Here is a 16,154-nt window from a genome sequence, read left to right as displayed (position 1 = left end):
TGTGGCCTCTAGAGTGTTCACAAGCTTTCCCTTTGATTTGACCTAGTTTTTGACCCCACATGACCCAGATTCGAACATGACCTATAGATTATGAGGGAAAATAGTCCGATTAATTCTCATGAGTTTCAAACTTAAATTGTGGTCTCTAGAGTGTTAACAAGATTTTCCTTGATCTAACCTAGTGACCTAGTTTTTGATCCCTCATGACCTAGTTTCAAACTTGACCTAACAATCATCAAGACAAACATTCTGACCAAGTTTCATAAAGATTGAATCAAAATTGTGGCCTCTAAAGTGTTCTCAAGCTTTTCCATTGATCTGACCAGGTGACCAAATTTTTTAACCAACATGAGTCAGATTCGAACTTGACCTAGAAATTATCAAGGCAAACATATTGGCCAGGTTTCATAAATGTTGGGTCACAACTGTGGCCTCTAGAGTGTTCACAAGCTTTTCTTTTGATCTGGCCTAGTGACTTAGTTTTTGACCCAACATAACCCAGTTTCAAACTTGACCTAAAAATCATCAAGACAAACATTCTGACCAAGTTTCATAAAGATTGAATCAAAATTGTGGCCTCAGAAGTGTTCACAAGCTTTTCCTTTTAATGGACCGCGTGACCTAGTTTTTGACCGCACATAACCCAGATTCGAATTTGGCCTAGAAATCATCAAGGCAAACATGAGTTTCGTAAATACTGGGTAACAACTGTGGCCTCTAGAGTATTCACAAGCTTCTCTTTTGATCTTGCCTACTGACCTAGTTTTTGACCCCACTAACCCAGATTCGAACTTGACTATGGCCTCTAGTGTTCACAAGCTTTTCCTTTGATCTGGTTTACTGACCTAGTTTAGACCCCACATGACCCAGTTTCGAACTTGACCTAGAGATCATTAAGACTAACATTCTGACCATGTTTCATAAAGATTGGGTCACAAATGTGGCCTCTAGAGTGTTCCCAAGGCAAATGTTGACGGACGACGCACGACGCACGCCGGACAATGACCGCTCACAATAGCTCACCTTGAGCACTTTGTGCTCTGGTGAGCTAAAACGCATGTCAGAGTATCCCTTCCGTTTATAAAAGCTTATAAAAGGATATTAAATATCTGTTTTCTATCCCAAATGAATAAATATGAATATATTCTGTTTAATACAATATGTTTCGTTAATTTTATGTCATTAAGTCAAATTGCCACTCATATGAACGAAATTTAACCCTATATTGGACCATTTTCAGTGTAAGTGGCAGCCATTTTGGAAGCCATCTTGGATTTTCGCTTTCAGGTAGTACATTCTTTTTGCCTAAATGTAGCATGAATGTAATATACTATGCACACAGAGCAATCAAAGCTAACATGTAAAGTTTAATAAATAGTTTAAAAATATAAAATGTACCAGTTTACACATTTATATCTAAAACTTGTGCGAAATTACCCCACCCACTTATAAAAGCTTATGGATTCAAGTATTTAACCTCTTTTCTTAAGTCATGTAACTATTTTTATTACCTGAAGGTTACTGTTGATTTCCAAGCACAAATCTATTCAAACTTCGTAAACGGACCTTTGTTCTGCTGTTAACCATCCCATACCCTAAATTTAAGCATTTTATGGGAACATTTTGTCTATTTTTTGGCAATATTAATAGAAAATTCACAAAATTTACCAATAATTGGTCATATCAATGTGTATTCTTGCATATTTAAGACATAAAAAATAATTAAAATCATTATGTGCAATATAGGGGTCCACAAAATTGCAAAAAATGATATTTTTAATTTTTAGCGGCCATCTTGGACGCCATCTTGGATTTCTCAGAATGCCAACACTTATGCCAATTTATGCCGGTAGTTTCGGAAACTTCAGACTTCTACGAACATTTTGGTATATAACTTATCTTGTTGTACGGGGGGGGGGGGGGGGGGGGGGGGTCCGGGTAACTTTAAAAATAGAGCCCTTTTGACTCGATTGTCACCCTACTAAATCCAGGGTAATGCCTTTGACCTTGCACACTGTGTTGCGTTCCCCATTGACAATGTAATCATACCCGTAGTTTTCGGACCTAGGGCAACATACTTGACAATTCTTCCATTGGGTACTTCATCAGTCCACTTTCCCAACCGACTATCTGTAATGGGAATGTTGTATTTATCCGGGTCGTAAATGTACATACAACTGTCTGTGTCAAAGTACAAGACCCGATCCCCTAAACTTTCCAGGACTGAGTACAGTTCTAACCTAGCATAGGCAGTGACAAAAGCTGCAACTACCACACTGGCTGCAGCATTGGGTTCTGATATATCCGTGTAATCGGAATAATTGATCAGAGAGAACTCATCATGTTCAAAGAAATCAAAGTAGTGGACTTTTTTGTGAGGGTCAGCCATGATCTCATATAACCTGGCTGGCTTGTCAATGTATTCCGATTTTGGCAAGACATTGTTTTGGGCGTTCTTCCCCCAGAGACAATTGAGCATGGTTTTGGCCACGGCCGTTTTGCCTGGATTCTTTTCCACATCTTCAAGGATGACACCTTCGGCCTGAAAATAATCTCCTTTGAACTTATCTTTATCTGCCTGAGTCTTGACCCAGTTGGGATAACCGCTGACCTCCTGTTTCCTTTTCAAGTACTTATTGATGTATTCCTTGTAGACAGTGTCGCTCCATTCCTTGAAGTGCCAGATTTGATACACTTCAAGGACCTTGTAACCTAGATCTAAAGCCTTATTCAATTCCACTGAAGTCCAAACCCCAACCAAGACCCTTTCCTCCTCTGAATGAGAGCAGGTCTGAAGTTCTTTCTCTGCACATGTACGGCACAAGGTGTACACCATTTTCTTGTTGAAATGCGTGGGTAGGACGGGTAACCATAAATTTTGAGGAGAGAGCACGTTACACTTGACCAAACCCCTGTATTGCTTAAAGTTTGTAATATCAATTTCCTCCTGACTTAGAATGATAGGGTGGTGGAGGGGATATTCTTTGTATTTGTTCACGTAAGGATACAGTGAACAAATATCAGCATACTTGATCTCTTGATTGGTACTTTCATCTACTTCATGGTATAGGGTTGGTACGTCCACCAAACAGGGCATCGCGAGGTTTGATCGGTTTCATATGGGGATAGAACCGATCAATCAAACTCTTGTACTCAGAGTCTTCCTTGCACTTTTGGTCAAAGGTACATTCCCAAATGTATTCAATGTGGTACCCTTGTTTTTGCAAAGCTTCAAATCTTGAAAAGGTCTCTAGATACAATGTGTTCATGGTCTTTAATGAGTAGGGATTCTTGACATCACGATTGGGATAGCACTTTTCACACCCATGAGTCTTTTCACACCCTAGAAACTCGTACACCGTTTTGGTCTCTGCATTGTACCCATCAACAGAATAAGGACCTATACGGACCTCCCCACCGTTCAATGCATGACGAATGGGCTTTCCTGTGGTAGTTGCCTTGGCCTGTAACCATCGTGCACCTTTAATGGAATAACGAGTCTTCTTTGGATATCCTGCATCTGAAATGATACCCAAACTCTTTTCTGGCAATGTATTTTTGCGGTGGGCACAATAACAGACTTGAGCCAAAGTGACACATTCGGTAAAAGGATTGATGCCGTCACTGGCCATTAACTGATGTTGACATTTACCACAACCCCTCCTTAAAAGATCTACCTCTGATCGGCAATACTTTTCCATCTCTTTTTGAAAGTCAAAGATGGAACCTTGTTTGACCTTTTCCTGATGCCATTCTTAAAAGGCGGGCTTCGGGTTTCATACCGACAGGATTATGGTATTCTGAGTCTAAGTAAAATCCCACATAGTTCTGGAATTCAGCTTTGTTTGCCCAATGTGGAAAATAGCCTTTAGCCATTTCAGTTAGACAAAACGTTTTGGTAAGGCTGACAATGGCATCCTGAGAAAGCTCAATGAATCGATCATTCTCAGTCCATGACATTTCAGGGAAATGAGTTTGCTCCCATTCATGATGACCTCGGGTTTAAATGATAATATTTATCAGGAAGGTAATATCTCTAAAAACCCTGATATCGATATCTTTTCTATTTTAAATATTAGGAAACGTAAATCCAGGTCTTATGGAATTAGACGAAATGGTAATGTTAAACGCAAATCTAAAGTCAATATATCTGTTGCTGACCTCGATTTAATTCTTTCAAACTCTGGTAGACATTCAATGCTTTCTCGTCTTACATCTTTATCTGTACAGTCTCTTAAAAAGCTAGACGAAGAAGCGGACCAGTATGTTATTCAAACAGATCCGTTTTACACTGTATCATATCTTATTCAAAGTTACACACAACATGTTCTCCGTCCACATATTGACACCCAATCTGACCATGAGAGACATTTTCTTAAAATTTATTTCATGAACAAAGGTATTGACTTCATCGATGTACCTAGTATATTTCGTGATAAACGTGTCATTGATTCTGTGCCTAAATATTTCAGGAACTCCGAAGTTCCTATTATCTGTTATAAATATAAAACACCTGTAAGAAATGTTATTTTCAGTTACAATAAAATTGTTTCCGACTTAGATGTTCAAACAATTACTCCTTCTTACTGCGAATGTAAAGACTCAAAATTTTGCTATTCAAATGCAGGTCATGTCATCACTGGTAATTTTGATATTGTTAAGGACAAGCGTATTCGTAATTTATTCTTTAAAGGACCTAAATATAGAATTTCTTCAACTATTGATTTTAATGCTTGTCGTGGTCAGATTGCAGAATCCATCGAAACCTTCTGTGTTAAATGGTGTCGTCGTGAGAACGCTGATCCCAATGCATTAACGTCTTGGAAACGAAATATTTTTAACATTGTTGATTCTCGAATAAAATTTTATCAAACTAATGAACACCTACTTCCACCAAAACCCAAGTTTACTTTAAGACATTTGAAAAAGGAAATCCAAGAATTTCATTCTAACTATGTCTTAGTTCCAGCAGACAAGGCGGCCAACAATATTATCATCATTTGACGCCTACATTATATTAATGTTTTACAAAACGAACTAAATAGCACTAACACTTATACATTGAGTCCTTCTGTTGAAAATAAATTGATTACTGATCACATCACTGAAGTTTCTAATTTAAGTTCGTATAGACGATCATCAAATTAAACTACCGACCATGTATTGGATTCCTAAATTGCATAAACAGCCATATAAAGCTCGCTTCATCGCTAATTCAAGCTCTTGTACAACTACAAATATTTCAAAACTATTAACATCATGTCTAACTGCTGCGAAAGCCCACGTGGAAAGATACTGCGATAAAGTATACGAGAACTCTGGTAAACACTTATTTTGGTCGATTAAAAATTCTGGTGAAATCCTGGATAAGTTGAAAATTAATAATTACAAGGTATCTACAGTCAGTACATACGATTTTTATACGCCCGTTTGAAAAACGGGACGTATTATGGGAACGCCCCTGGCGGGCGGGCGGGTGGGCGGGCGGCGTCCACAGACCTTGTCCGGAGCATATCTTCTACATGCATGGAGGGATTTTGATGAAACTTGGCACAGTTGTTCACCATCATGAGACGGAGTGTCATGCGCAAGAACCAGGTCCCTAGGTCTAAGGTCAAGGTCACACTTAGAGGTCAAAGGTCAAATTCAAGAATGACTTTGTCCGGAGCATATCTTCTTCATGCATGGAGGGATTTTGATGAAAGTTGGCACAATTGTTCATCATCATGAGAAGGAGTGTCATGCGCAAAAACCAGGTCCCTAGGTCTAAGGTCAAGGTCACACTTAGAGGCCAAAGGATACAAGAATGAAAAATTCAAGAATGACTGTCCGGAGCATATCTTCTTCATGCATGGAAGGATTTTGATGTAGCTTGGCACAGTTGTTCACCATAATGAGAGGGAGTGTCATGCGCAAGAACCAGGTCCCTAGGTCTAAGGTCAAGGTCACACTTAGAGGTCAAAGGATACAAGAATGAAAACTTTGTCCGGAGCATATCTTCTTCGTGCATGAAAGGACTTTGATGTAGCTTGGCACAATTGTTCACCATCATGAGACGGAGTGTCTTGCGCAAGAACCAGGTCCCTAGTGGTAAGGTCAAGGTCACACTTAGAGGTCAAGGATACAAGAATGAAAACTTTGTCCGGAGCATTTCTTCTTCATGCATTGAGGGATTTTGATACAACTTGGCACAAATGTTCACAAGCATGAGACAGAGTGTCATGCGCAAGAACCAGTCCCTAGGTCTAAGGTCAAGGTCAGACTTAGAGGCCAAAGGTCAGATACAAGAATGACTTTGTCTGGAGCATTTCTACTTCATGCATGGAGGGATTTTGATGTAACTTGGCATAGTTGTACACCATCATGAGACGGAGAGTCATGCACTGGTCCCTTCTTTTGAATTACTTCCCTTTGCTGTTACTATAAATAGCTTATATTGTAACTTTTTCATTACAAGTCGTAGGGAAAAATCGAGACCACTTTTCTGTAGTACAACATGCATGTTACATCCAATTCTGAGGTGTATTTTGAGCTATCTCTACCTGGTAAGGATTTTTGTGTGGACTTGTAATTTTTTTTTTTTTTTTTTTTTTTTTTTTTTTTTTTTTTCTCTTTAAAGATTAACTTCCCTTAGTTGTTACTATAAATAACTTACATTGTAACTTTTTTATAATTGACCGTAGGGAAAAACCAAGACCACTTTTCTGTGGTACAACATTGATGTTACTTTCAAATTTTGGGTGTATTTTAAGGTATCTCTACCTGGTAAGGATTTTTTTTGTGGACTTAGAAAAATAAAAGAATTACAATAATTTCTAAAAAAAACAACATTGTAAACAACTAGAAAATTAAAATTCCATTTGCAAATACAGGTGCTAGTGTAAACAAATTTGCTGTGACGGGCGTATATTGTGACATTCTGGCACCCTTGTTCTACTTTGTATACCACTTTACCACATAACTTAATAAATGACAAATTAACTGCCCTAATTCAAAAGACTTTTGCCAGAGAGAATAATACATTGATTGCTTGCAAGTTTGATAAAGCTTTTTTTACTAACAATATTATTAAACATTATACAATGTGGACCTGTGACGAAGTTTGTAAAGCCCTTTCCTTTTTATTGAACAACATTTACATCAGGTTTGGGAATGCAGTTTTTAGACAAGTTGTTGGTATTCCCATGGGAACAAATTGTGCACCCCTTGTCGCAGATTTGTTTTTATATTGTTATGAAAGAGACTTTATGTTGAGCCTCTCTCCAGATACGCAGGCAGATATTATAACGGCATTTAATAATACATCACGCTATCTAGATGATATTCTTAATATGGATAATCCGTTTTTTGGTCAATTGGTGGGTACTATTTATCCTAGGGAGCTTCAGTTAATTAAAACTAACAACTCGGATACTGATGCTTCATTTTTAGATTTACATCTCTCTATTTATGACAATTTTATACATACCAAAATTTATGACAAGAGGGATGATTTTAATTTTAGTATTGTAAATTTTCCCCATTTGGATGGGGATGTACCTCAGGCTACATCTTATGGGGTATATATTTCTCAATTAATTCGGTTTGCCAGAGCGTGTAGTCATGTCAAGCATTTCAATGAACGTAATCAATATATTACAAGTAAACTTCTTCAGCAAGGCTACCGTTATTACAAATTGCGTAAATATTTTGCTAAATTTTATTATCGTAATTCTGATTTAGTTTTAAAATTCAATAGTAATTTAAAGACACTTCTGCGAGAAGGTATTTCTAAACCCGTTTTTTATGGGGATGTGGTTTACAAACTTCGTAAGATCTTGGGTCCCGGTAATTTTCCAAATGTATTTGGAAAGATTATCAAACGTTTTATTAAAAGAGGTTACGACCCAACTGTTTTGAGACATACCGCATGTTTAGTGTTCAACCCGTTTACAGTTGGACACTACGCTTCCCTCTTTGATTGCGTCTGACGGAAGAGGGGAGGACTCTATGATAAGCAGTTTTTAAATCCTACCAGGACTGAACTGTTTTGATATTTGTCTTCTGGCCTGTTTCGTCGGGCCCTTAAGGGTGTTTCTCTTGTTGCTCTGTCTTCTGAAAAGGCATTGAGTACATACGTTTTTGGTTCTTAAGGTTTGTTTTTTATATATTTATACACGAGCATTTTTGTGTTTTACATGCCATGCCTTTTTGTTTCCATTACGTGTGTAAGAGATTCACCTGGAGGGGATTACTTTTATTTACACTGTCCCGTGTCTTTGGAACATGGTGGGGGTAAGAGTGAGGTTAGGTGCACCATAAACCGGTTTAAGCTCCCCAGTGGTGTTTTTGCCACTGACCGTTCCAAGGCGGTGCCCCACTGTGTTCCTTTGTTTGTTCGTTTCGTCTTATGTGTTGGTTTTGTGTGCGTGTGTGTTGTTCGTTTTGTCCTTATGTGTTGGCTTTGGGTGTGTGTGTGTGTGTGTATGTGTGTGTGTGGTGCACGCGTCTGCGTGCTGGGGGTTTCGTTTTGAGGAGGCTACGTTTTTGGTGTGTGGCATTCCCTGTTTGATATTTTTCTTTGTTTTTTTTGGTTGTGGTATGGCAATATACCGCAAGATAAACTGACCATCATACCCTTGAAAATTGTGTGCTATGACCGTGGAACCTTTGTGGGTGGGGTTAAATAACCAAGTACAAAATTCAGCCACGGTATTATCACCCCTAAACAACATTTCCCTGGGTTCAGGTAACGTGTCGCAGTGATCGCACGATTCAGTGATGTCCTTACGGATACATTCATCGCAAAAACGTTGAGCACAACAAATATTTGGTATGTGCTCACTTGTATCGAACCGGCTCTCAAAATAAAAAAAAAAGATGTAATCTGAAGGACCTTCAATTCAGGCGAAACATACTTTGGTATGTGACAATCATGATTAGGTCCAACAATTTCCTTACAATATCTACATTTCTTAGACCCTGAACAAACATGAATTTTCTTTGTATCTACAACAATTCTATGACATGTTTGACATTGCCATACAGATTCACAAATACGCTTCTTTTTGTGACCTGTGATTTGTTTATGCTTTTGATAACATTCAACACTTTTAAAGGTTATCCTACAGTTACTACAACTCACCTGTCTGCCAGGTTCACAGAGTTCCGTTGAATAACACTGACAAATGTTTTTACACTTGTGCTGTTCTATATTGTTATAGCCAATGTCACAGTATTCACAATAATAACCATATCCATAGAATCCCTTGATTGAAGTGATGGTGTCATAATGTCCTCCGTGGTGGTATACGTATATCACTTTACTCCCTTTCTTCATGGTGGGTGGGGTAAACAAAGGTTCACTCACCTTTACCGTGTTGGGTGTGAACCTTGATAATGTAGTCTGGGTAGAGCTTGGTCTGGATTTTCTGGTACTCCTCTATTCCGCACGGCTGGTCGTATCCAATTCCAACACTGTCCAATAGCGCCTGAGCTTCCTTCTTTTGTAAAGTTTTCTTTGATTGACGCATCATATGCCATCGTTTTTTCCATTCCTCGGTATTTGATTTTTGAGCATGGCATATACCTACAACAATGGATCGTGCCAAGCACATGCTGTCATTAGGATTGTCAATTTGTATGACACTTTGTTTGAGTTTTGACATGTTCTCTATACTGACATGCGATCCATGATGCATATTTCTTCTGGCTTTGCCGGATCCTTCGGGCATGGAGATATGAGTAATTTCAGCATGTAGTTGACCATCATGAATCTTGAAATCTTCATTGCTTTGCATAACATTTTCAATTTCTTGAAGCAAAGTTTCCCCTTGTCACTGCTGAAACATTGTCAAATGGGACGTGTATTCCAAGTTTCAAACTGGGATGATCAATACAGACTCGACTTGGCTTGGTCTGACACTCCTCTTTCATCGTGTCTACCATAGCATTGAATAGTTCGTAAGTAAAGTCATACGGCTGGTCATAGGGTTTGAATGTAACATCGTACACTTTACTTTGCGTCTTGAATTTTCTTGATTTTCGCTCCACTCTGGGTGTAATGTTCAAGTAGTTGCTTGCCAGGTCGTGTCGTTTCTCATCGTGTTGATCTCGTCTTGCATGTTTAAGTTTTTCTTCTAAACCCTCACGCCGTTCTTTTCTAGTAGCTAATATTTGTTTCTTTTTAGTTAATGATAAACGATGCTTCTTTAGTTCTTCTTCATCATCTTCACTGCTACTCGAAGTATCTGAGTAAGGTACTAATTTACGTGGTGCTGCCATATTTGCTTAGGCAGAAATGATACAAGACCCTTGATGACTGTCCTTTTATACTTACAGAAACCAAGCTGGTATGATGACCTTGAAAAATCCTATAAATACGGCCACTGTTAGTACATCGACATCAGTTGATATTTAAAATTTGAAGAGACAAGATGGAAAGCAAAAACTTATACACCGATATTTGTGTTTTGTTTTGTTTTCTTCAAAATACCAAGTAGATTTAATTAAAATCTGGAAAGTAGATCCCTCGGAAGCACCGAAAACAATGCAAACAGTGAAAATTGCAGACTCGGTTTGATTGAGTCTGTTCATGAGCAGTAATGGAAAATGCAACACTGCCCAAGCCCCCTAGCACCGGCTTAAGCAGTATTCAATCTTCAAATCTAAATGAGTTGAAATCAATGATCCCGAAGGACCAGAAAATATTAAGTTGTATTTAGAGTTTGTAGTTTCGACCAAAGCTACAGTGCATTAAATTAATTTATTAAAGATTGCGAAATTTATTACAGATAAATGTCTTTAATTACTGGATATTTTTACACTACTTACAAAATATGCGAAATTGATTCAAACACATTTGTTTATACACAATTAGATCTACACCAAAATGTGTTGGGAAATATAAATAAATAGGCCTACTGTCTGAAGACTGGCATAGCTACTGAACATTTTAAAAATCAACCCCGAATTTGATTTTCCCCTGACGTTTCTAGAATTTCATTTTTCACTGACCATTATCAAGATTTCCCTGACAATTCACTGGCCTTGAAAAAAAATCATTTTCCCTGACTTTTCAAGGTAAGTGGCAACCCTGTGGGGGTAGAGGGTATGGACGGTAGCTTGCACTTCCACTGCCGTCCATGAACAGGCTCAATAAAACCGAGCCTGCAACAAGTTCGTTCATGTTGTGTTGGGCGACCTGTGGTTTTCAACTTTTTTTATTTTATAACACTTCACAGCAAAGGGATATATGCACAAACTTTGTATCTATACATTTCCCAGAAATTCAACAACGCTCCATTTACTACTCTCTTCATATATTGTCTAGATCTTTTTAACAAAATGACATGATGGGAATATGGCACCCCATGTTAAAATCCCATAGGGTGCTATCAGTGACTTGCCGGAGTAAGGCTATGCTCAGACGCTTTCACCGTAGCCTAGTCTTTCTTGGTTTCTGCCAGAAAATACAATAAAGCCTATAGTGCGTTGCGCTATATAAATATAAGACGCGCGAACCTAATAGAGAGCACTTTAAATTACGTCATCGATACATTTTTCTGTGCGACTAAATGTAACGTCAAAATGACTTATTTGTGTTTCTTGAGTCGAGTTTTTTTCTTCATTGCTCATTGATTAATGGTCTGATTTTAAATGAAAAGACCCTTGTTAGAAAGATCCAGCGGTGATCTGGTACTGGATGGGTACCTGGATGGTGATCTGGCACCCTGGATGGTAATCTGGCACCCTGGTCATTTGACTAAAAATAGATTAGAGAGGCCTCTAGCACCCGTATGGTAATTTGGCCCCCGGATGATCATCTAGCACCCTACAGGATGGTGATCTGGCACCCGGATGATCATCTGGCACCCTGAATAGCAGAAGTACCATACTTAGCGCAAGTGTTGCTTTTTTACGCTACTAGAAAATCCAGCGCTATTTTTAGCTATCATTTTCCGAAAACCGCACGTCAAGAAGTAGGGCGCTAGATTTTCTGAAAATTTTCCTATACGAAGGTCAGCACTCCATTTTTCTTTTACGGAGTATTGCCTTATGAGAAGTGGAAAATTTAATGAAACTGCTAAACGTTTTGTAAACATCCGTCAAATAGTCATTAAAAGCGTTTATCTAATTCTAGCTTTGACTTAGAATACATTTATGTATTCCATTTCCTTAATAATATTATAATTTACGCCTGTATAAGGGCATTTTACTAGACTATGAATAATCTTTGATGACGGTAAAAAGAGAATGTGCTGAAAGAAAAATCCGGAATAGGACAATTGCTAAACTCATTCGTAATAAGAATAATATACCTTTTGTGTAACCACATTCACCTGTTGAAACAAGTACTTGAAATCCACACCATGTTTTTGTAAATAACTCGTGTCGATTTATATCGTGCTTAGTTGTTAACAAAGAAAATTTTACGAATCAGTCAATACATTAAAGTATTGATTCTCTTACATTAGAAGCGCGCATTTTACCTGAATACTTCGGCAGGAGGGGTGATAATTTCAACTTGGATTTATAATGGCTGTAGGGAACTTGTCTTCGTCAACAACGAGTCTTAAAATAGCAGCAATATGTTTAGGTCTTGTTTTTATTCTCCATATTGTTGGATTTGCTCTCCCTAGATGGTCTTCCCTGACGCTTTCGGCTGACTTGTGGACTATCATTTCTGTTGACGTGTCCTATCACGTTGGTTTATGGAGGGATTGCAGCTGTGCGAGTGTTCTAGGAACAGAAACATGCAGCTGTTTCTTAAAAATATCTCTTCCAGGTAAGGTTTGGTGTACAAAAATAAATATTATTAAAGCTTTCATGATGGTCAGTTGATATTTCTCAACGACAGATATAAGATGCATAAAGAGAAAAATTTTACTTTTAGATGATGTTGACACAGAATTTGCTTTTTACGAAATAGTTACATACATGCTACATTGTATTGGATCAGGACATCTTGGATGTTTTAAGCACTATTTTATAGCCAAATTTAGCTCTTAAATAGTTTGTTCATAATAATCTACTTAAAGAAGGGTTTCTTTTCTATAACTGTTTTAATGTAAATATGCACTCTTCTATTGATATATATATACACAGTGAAATAAATCGAACCATTCTAAAAACATAAGTCAACCAAAGTGTTTCGAATGATTATGTTCCTTGGCTCAGCTCCAGTCTCCGTTTCTATGATTAAGTACCATCACCCGAAAACCAAACACTTACAGTCCCGCGGGGTTCTTGTAAGAGAAGGATTGGAACTGCTTACCCTTGCATGGTCGTAAGAAGTGACCATTAGGGCCTCAACACTTGTTTTTGCTGTATGTCCAGCAGTTTTGCTTCCGTACCTCCTACTTCGATAAAAATGAGATGTGAAACTGAATTTTTAGTCCTGTTTGGCGTCATATAAAAATAATTGTGTTTGTGCGCCGTAAAACCCAAATCAAATCAATTCAAACTAAACACTGATACGCTTGCGACCTTTATCTGTTATACGGTGTCAAAGTTATTGTACATCTTACAGAGTGGCTGAAGGGGGTTCGGGCTTTGGAAACACTAGGGATGATTGGATTGCTGATTTCAACAATTATTTCTACAGTTATCGTATGCACACGACAAGACAAGACTATCAGAGGTTTCAACATACTCTGTGCTGGGGTCTCAGGTAAAGAATTCTCAACATTAACGAATCTTCATGTATTAAACCTGACAAAAATGCTGCCTGTGTAATTTGTTATGTTTGATCTTCGTATTTCCTGTCTTTGCAAGTCTACAAAATTAATTGCATTTTTGTCTGCTCATTCTTCTTACATGTAATAATTTAAACTCGTGTATATTATAAGTAGACAGTTTCCATAAGCCGGACAGCAAGTGTAATTTTTAAATGAGTTCGTTTGTCCGTCCGTCCGTCCGTCAGGCAGTCAGTCAGTCAGTCAAAAGCATTGCACAAGGTTTCAATCATACATTGTATTTAAACTTTCAGGTCTTTTTATCGTCACTGGTGTTATTATTTTCGGTATTGAGAATGCTGAGGACTTTGAAGAGTTGTTTAGCTTCATTGAGTCGCTTCCGATTGGTTTTGATACTCATGGCACTCTAGCAGCGGGCTTTATTCTTTGTACTATAGCTGGAGGTCTATGCCTTGTTGTTTGCGTGCCTCTCTTGGTGAATGATTATCTTGCACCCATACCAACAGCTGCACAACAAGTCAGTCCAATGACTGTACAATATGCAACACAAGGTCAAGTTATTATTCCGCCGCCGGGACAGACACATGTTGTTGTCAACACGAATCAAAACCAGCTTGGCTACATGCCAGGATATACTCAAGCGCAACCTGGTTACGTTCAACCAGGTCAAATTATGCAGGGACCACCTGCATATGCACCACAGTTTCAGCCCAGCGGTTCACAGAATCCACGTCAGGAGCAGGATGTACCATACAAATCTTAAATACCTTAAATTACAATTACAGTTTTTCTTTTTATTTAAACAGCAATTGTTCAAAAAATGACAAAGCCAAATGCACCAATTATAAGTGTATTCTCATACTAAGTTTGAACTGCATTGTTGACAAATTCTATTTTTTCTTATAGTACCGTTGTTATAAAATATTTCCGTTATAAATCACTTTTTGAATAATACTATGTAAAATAAATATAACAGCAAATGTACTTCCATTATTTCGAAATTCATTTGAAATATCCGTAAAAAAACATTTTCATTTTAATGTATTTCGTAAGGCAAGAGAAAAAAAAATCTCTTGTAATTAGAAGGTTCTGATATATCTTACGATACGAAACAATAATACCTTTTAAATAGTTCAATTTATTGGAAAATATCCTCTAAATTCTAAATAACTTTTATCAAAATATGTACTAGAAAAGGGGAAATGAATGTTTTTGTATTAATAAAAAGTCAGAAACAATGCGGTTGCAACCGGGTGTTTTATTCCTATTAAGAGAAGACTGGCTTTATTTATTTCTGCCTCGTCAAAAGGCCGATCCAAAAGTAAACATTTAAAGTTTGGTTTCTATACACTATATCAATAGTATATATTACCAGGAAAAATGTGGCATTTTGATGGTTTATGAAGTATTTCAGAAAAATGAGAAGCTAAAGAAGAGGCATCTGTATCTGATATTCCGGACTTTGTGTCATTCCTGTACTTGTGCACCTTTTTCTTAAAATGTTTAGGTGACTTTTAATGATGTATTATGCCTGTTATAAGCTAAAAAGGTAATATAAGGCGTAAGAAAATGTTTGTTTCCGGTATCCCGACCTACCCTAAATTTTTGTCCCGACCCTAAATGTTTTATAGCCTTGGACATTTTTTTCAACTTTTTAACAAAAAGTTGCAAAACTGCACTTTTTATGCTTTAAACATGGTCAGTGATATTAGAAATCAACTTACTGGTGTTCTAAAGGCATAACCCCCTTACTTGTATTCATTTTTGACACGAAAATAATTTCCGAAAAGTCCCACGTAATAAAAATATCCAAAAATAAAATTTCGACCTGCCTACCCTAATTTGTTTAGCAAGTTACCGGAAACAAACGATTTTTTACGCCTAACCTTTAAGTTTAACTGCTTTCTTTAAATGATTATTCATTTTCTTCGCTCGCATTACTTTTTTTCTTCGGTTTTGTAAAAATATAGTTTTACCTACCCATTAAGATTTGTGTGTGTGTTTTTTTAAACTTTTAACAACCTTGAAAAGAACAGATTAGAAATAAACAAGTTTATATTCATGTTGTTTCTTGTTGTTTGAATGTCGTAATCAATATTTATATTTGTTTTGTATGAGCTAGAATATCATATTTCTTGTAATAACAACGTGCTTGAACAACTTCAATATTGTCGTCTGCAAAGCAAAAATGAATCAATACGATAGCATTTATATTTCGTCGTTTCTGAATAAATTGATTATTTACTTTAAAATAATCTTGTATGTTAGACAATCCCATACAGTTGTACTAAAAGATGAGATTTTAAACGGAATCAATGAAATACTACTGAGAGATACATTTTTAAAAAAAGCTTTTCCCATGGCAGAGCATTAGTGTCAGGTGTATATTATTTATTAACTCGAGTTACTAGCTCAAAATTTGGACTTACTGGCTCGCACTTTCGAGACAATAATTCGAAACTTCGAGTTAGTATACCA

The 16,154-nt window shown here is 37.3% G+C and overlaps 1 protein-coding gene across 1 annotated transcript; it reads left to right on the top strand.

Annotated features, from left to right (window-relative positions):
- The first annotated feature begins 12,070 nt into the window (after positions 1–12,070).
- Positions 12,071–15,738, top strand: LOC123556402 (uncharacterized). Its single transcript, XM_045347069.2, has 3 exons — positions 12,071–12,766; positions 13,511–13,651; positions 13,970–15,738. Exons 1-3 carry the CDS (start codon positions 12,517–12,519, stop codon positions 14,437–14,439), a joined length of 861 nt encoding a protein of 286 aa, XP_045203004.2. The 5' UTR covers positions 12,071–12,516; the 3' UTR covers positions 14,440–15,738.
- The last annotated feature ends 416 nt before the right edge of the window (positions 15,739–16,154 follow it).

Source organism: Mercenaria mercenaria, chromosome 5, assembly GCF_021730395.1.
Source record: "Mercenaria mercenaria strain notata chromosome 5, MADL_Memer_1, whole genome shotgun sequence".
NCBI lineage: Eukaryota > Metazoa > Mollusca > Bivalvia > Venerida > Veneridae > Mercenaria > Mercenaria mercenaria.
The sequence above is the reverse complement of the archived record's forward strand: the minus strand, read 5'-3'. Positions and strand labels throughout refer to the sequence as shown.

What these genes read in the sequence shown, in the direction of transcription:
- LOC123556402 (XM_045347069.2), top strand. Translation starts at nt 12,517, where the DNA reads ATGGCTGTAGGGAACTTGTCTTCGTCAACAACGAGTCTTAAAATAGCA. An exon ending in CTTAAAAATATCTCTTCCAG is followed by an intron (nt 12,767 to 13,510) that starts GTAAGGTTTGGT and finishes TACATCTTACAG; the next exon opens with AGTGGCTGAAGGGGGTTCGG. An exon ending in ACTCTGTGCTGGGGTCTCAG is followed by an intron (nt 13,652 to 13,969) that starts GTAAAGAATTCT and finishes TTAAACTTTCAG; the next exon opens with GTCTTTTTATCGTCACTGGT.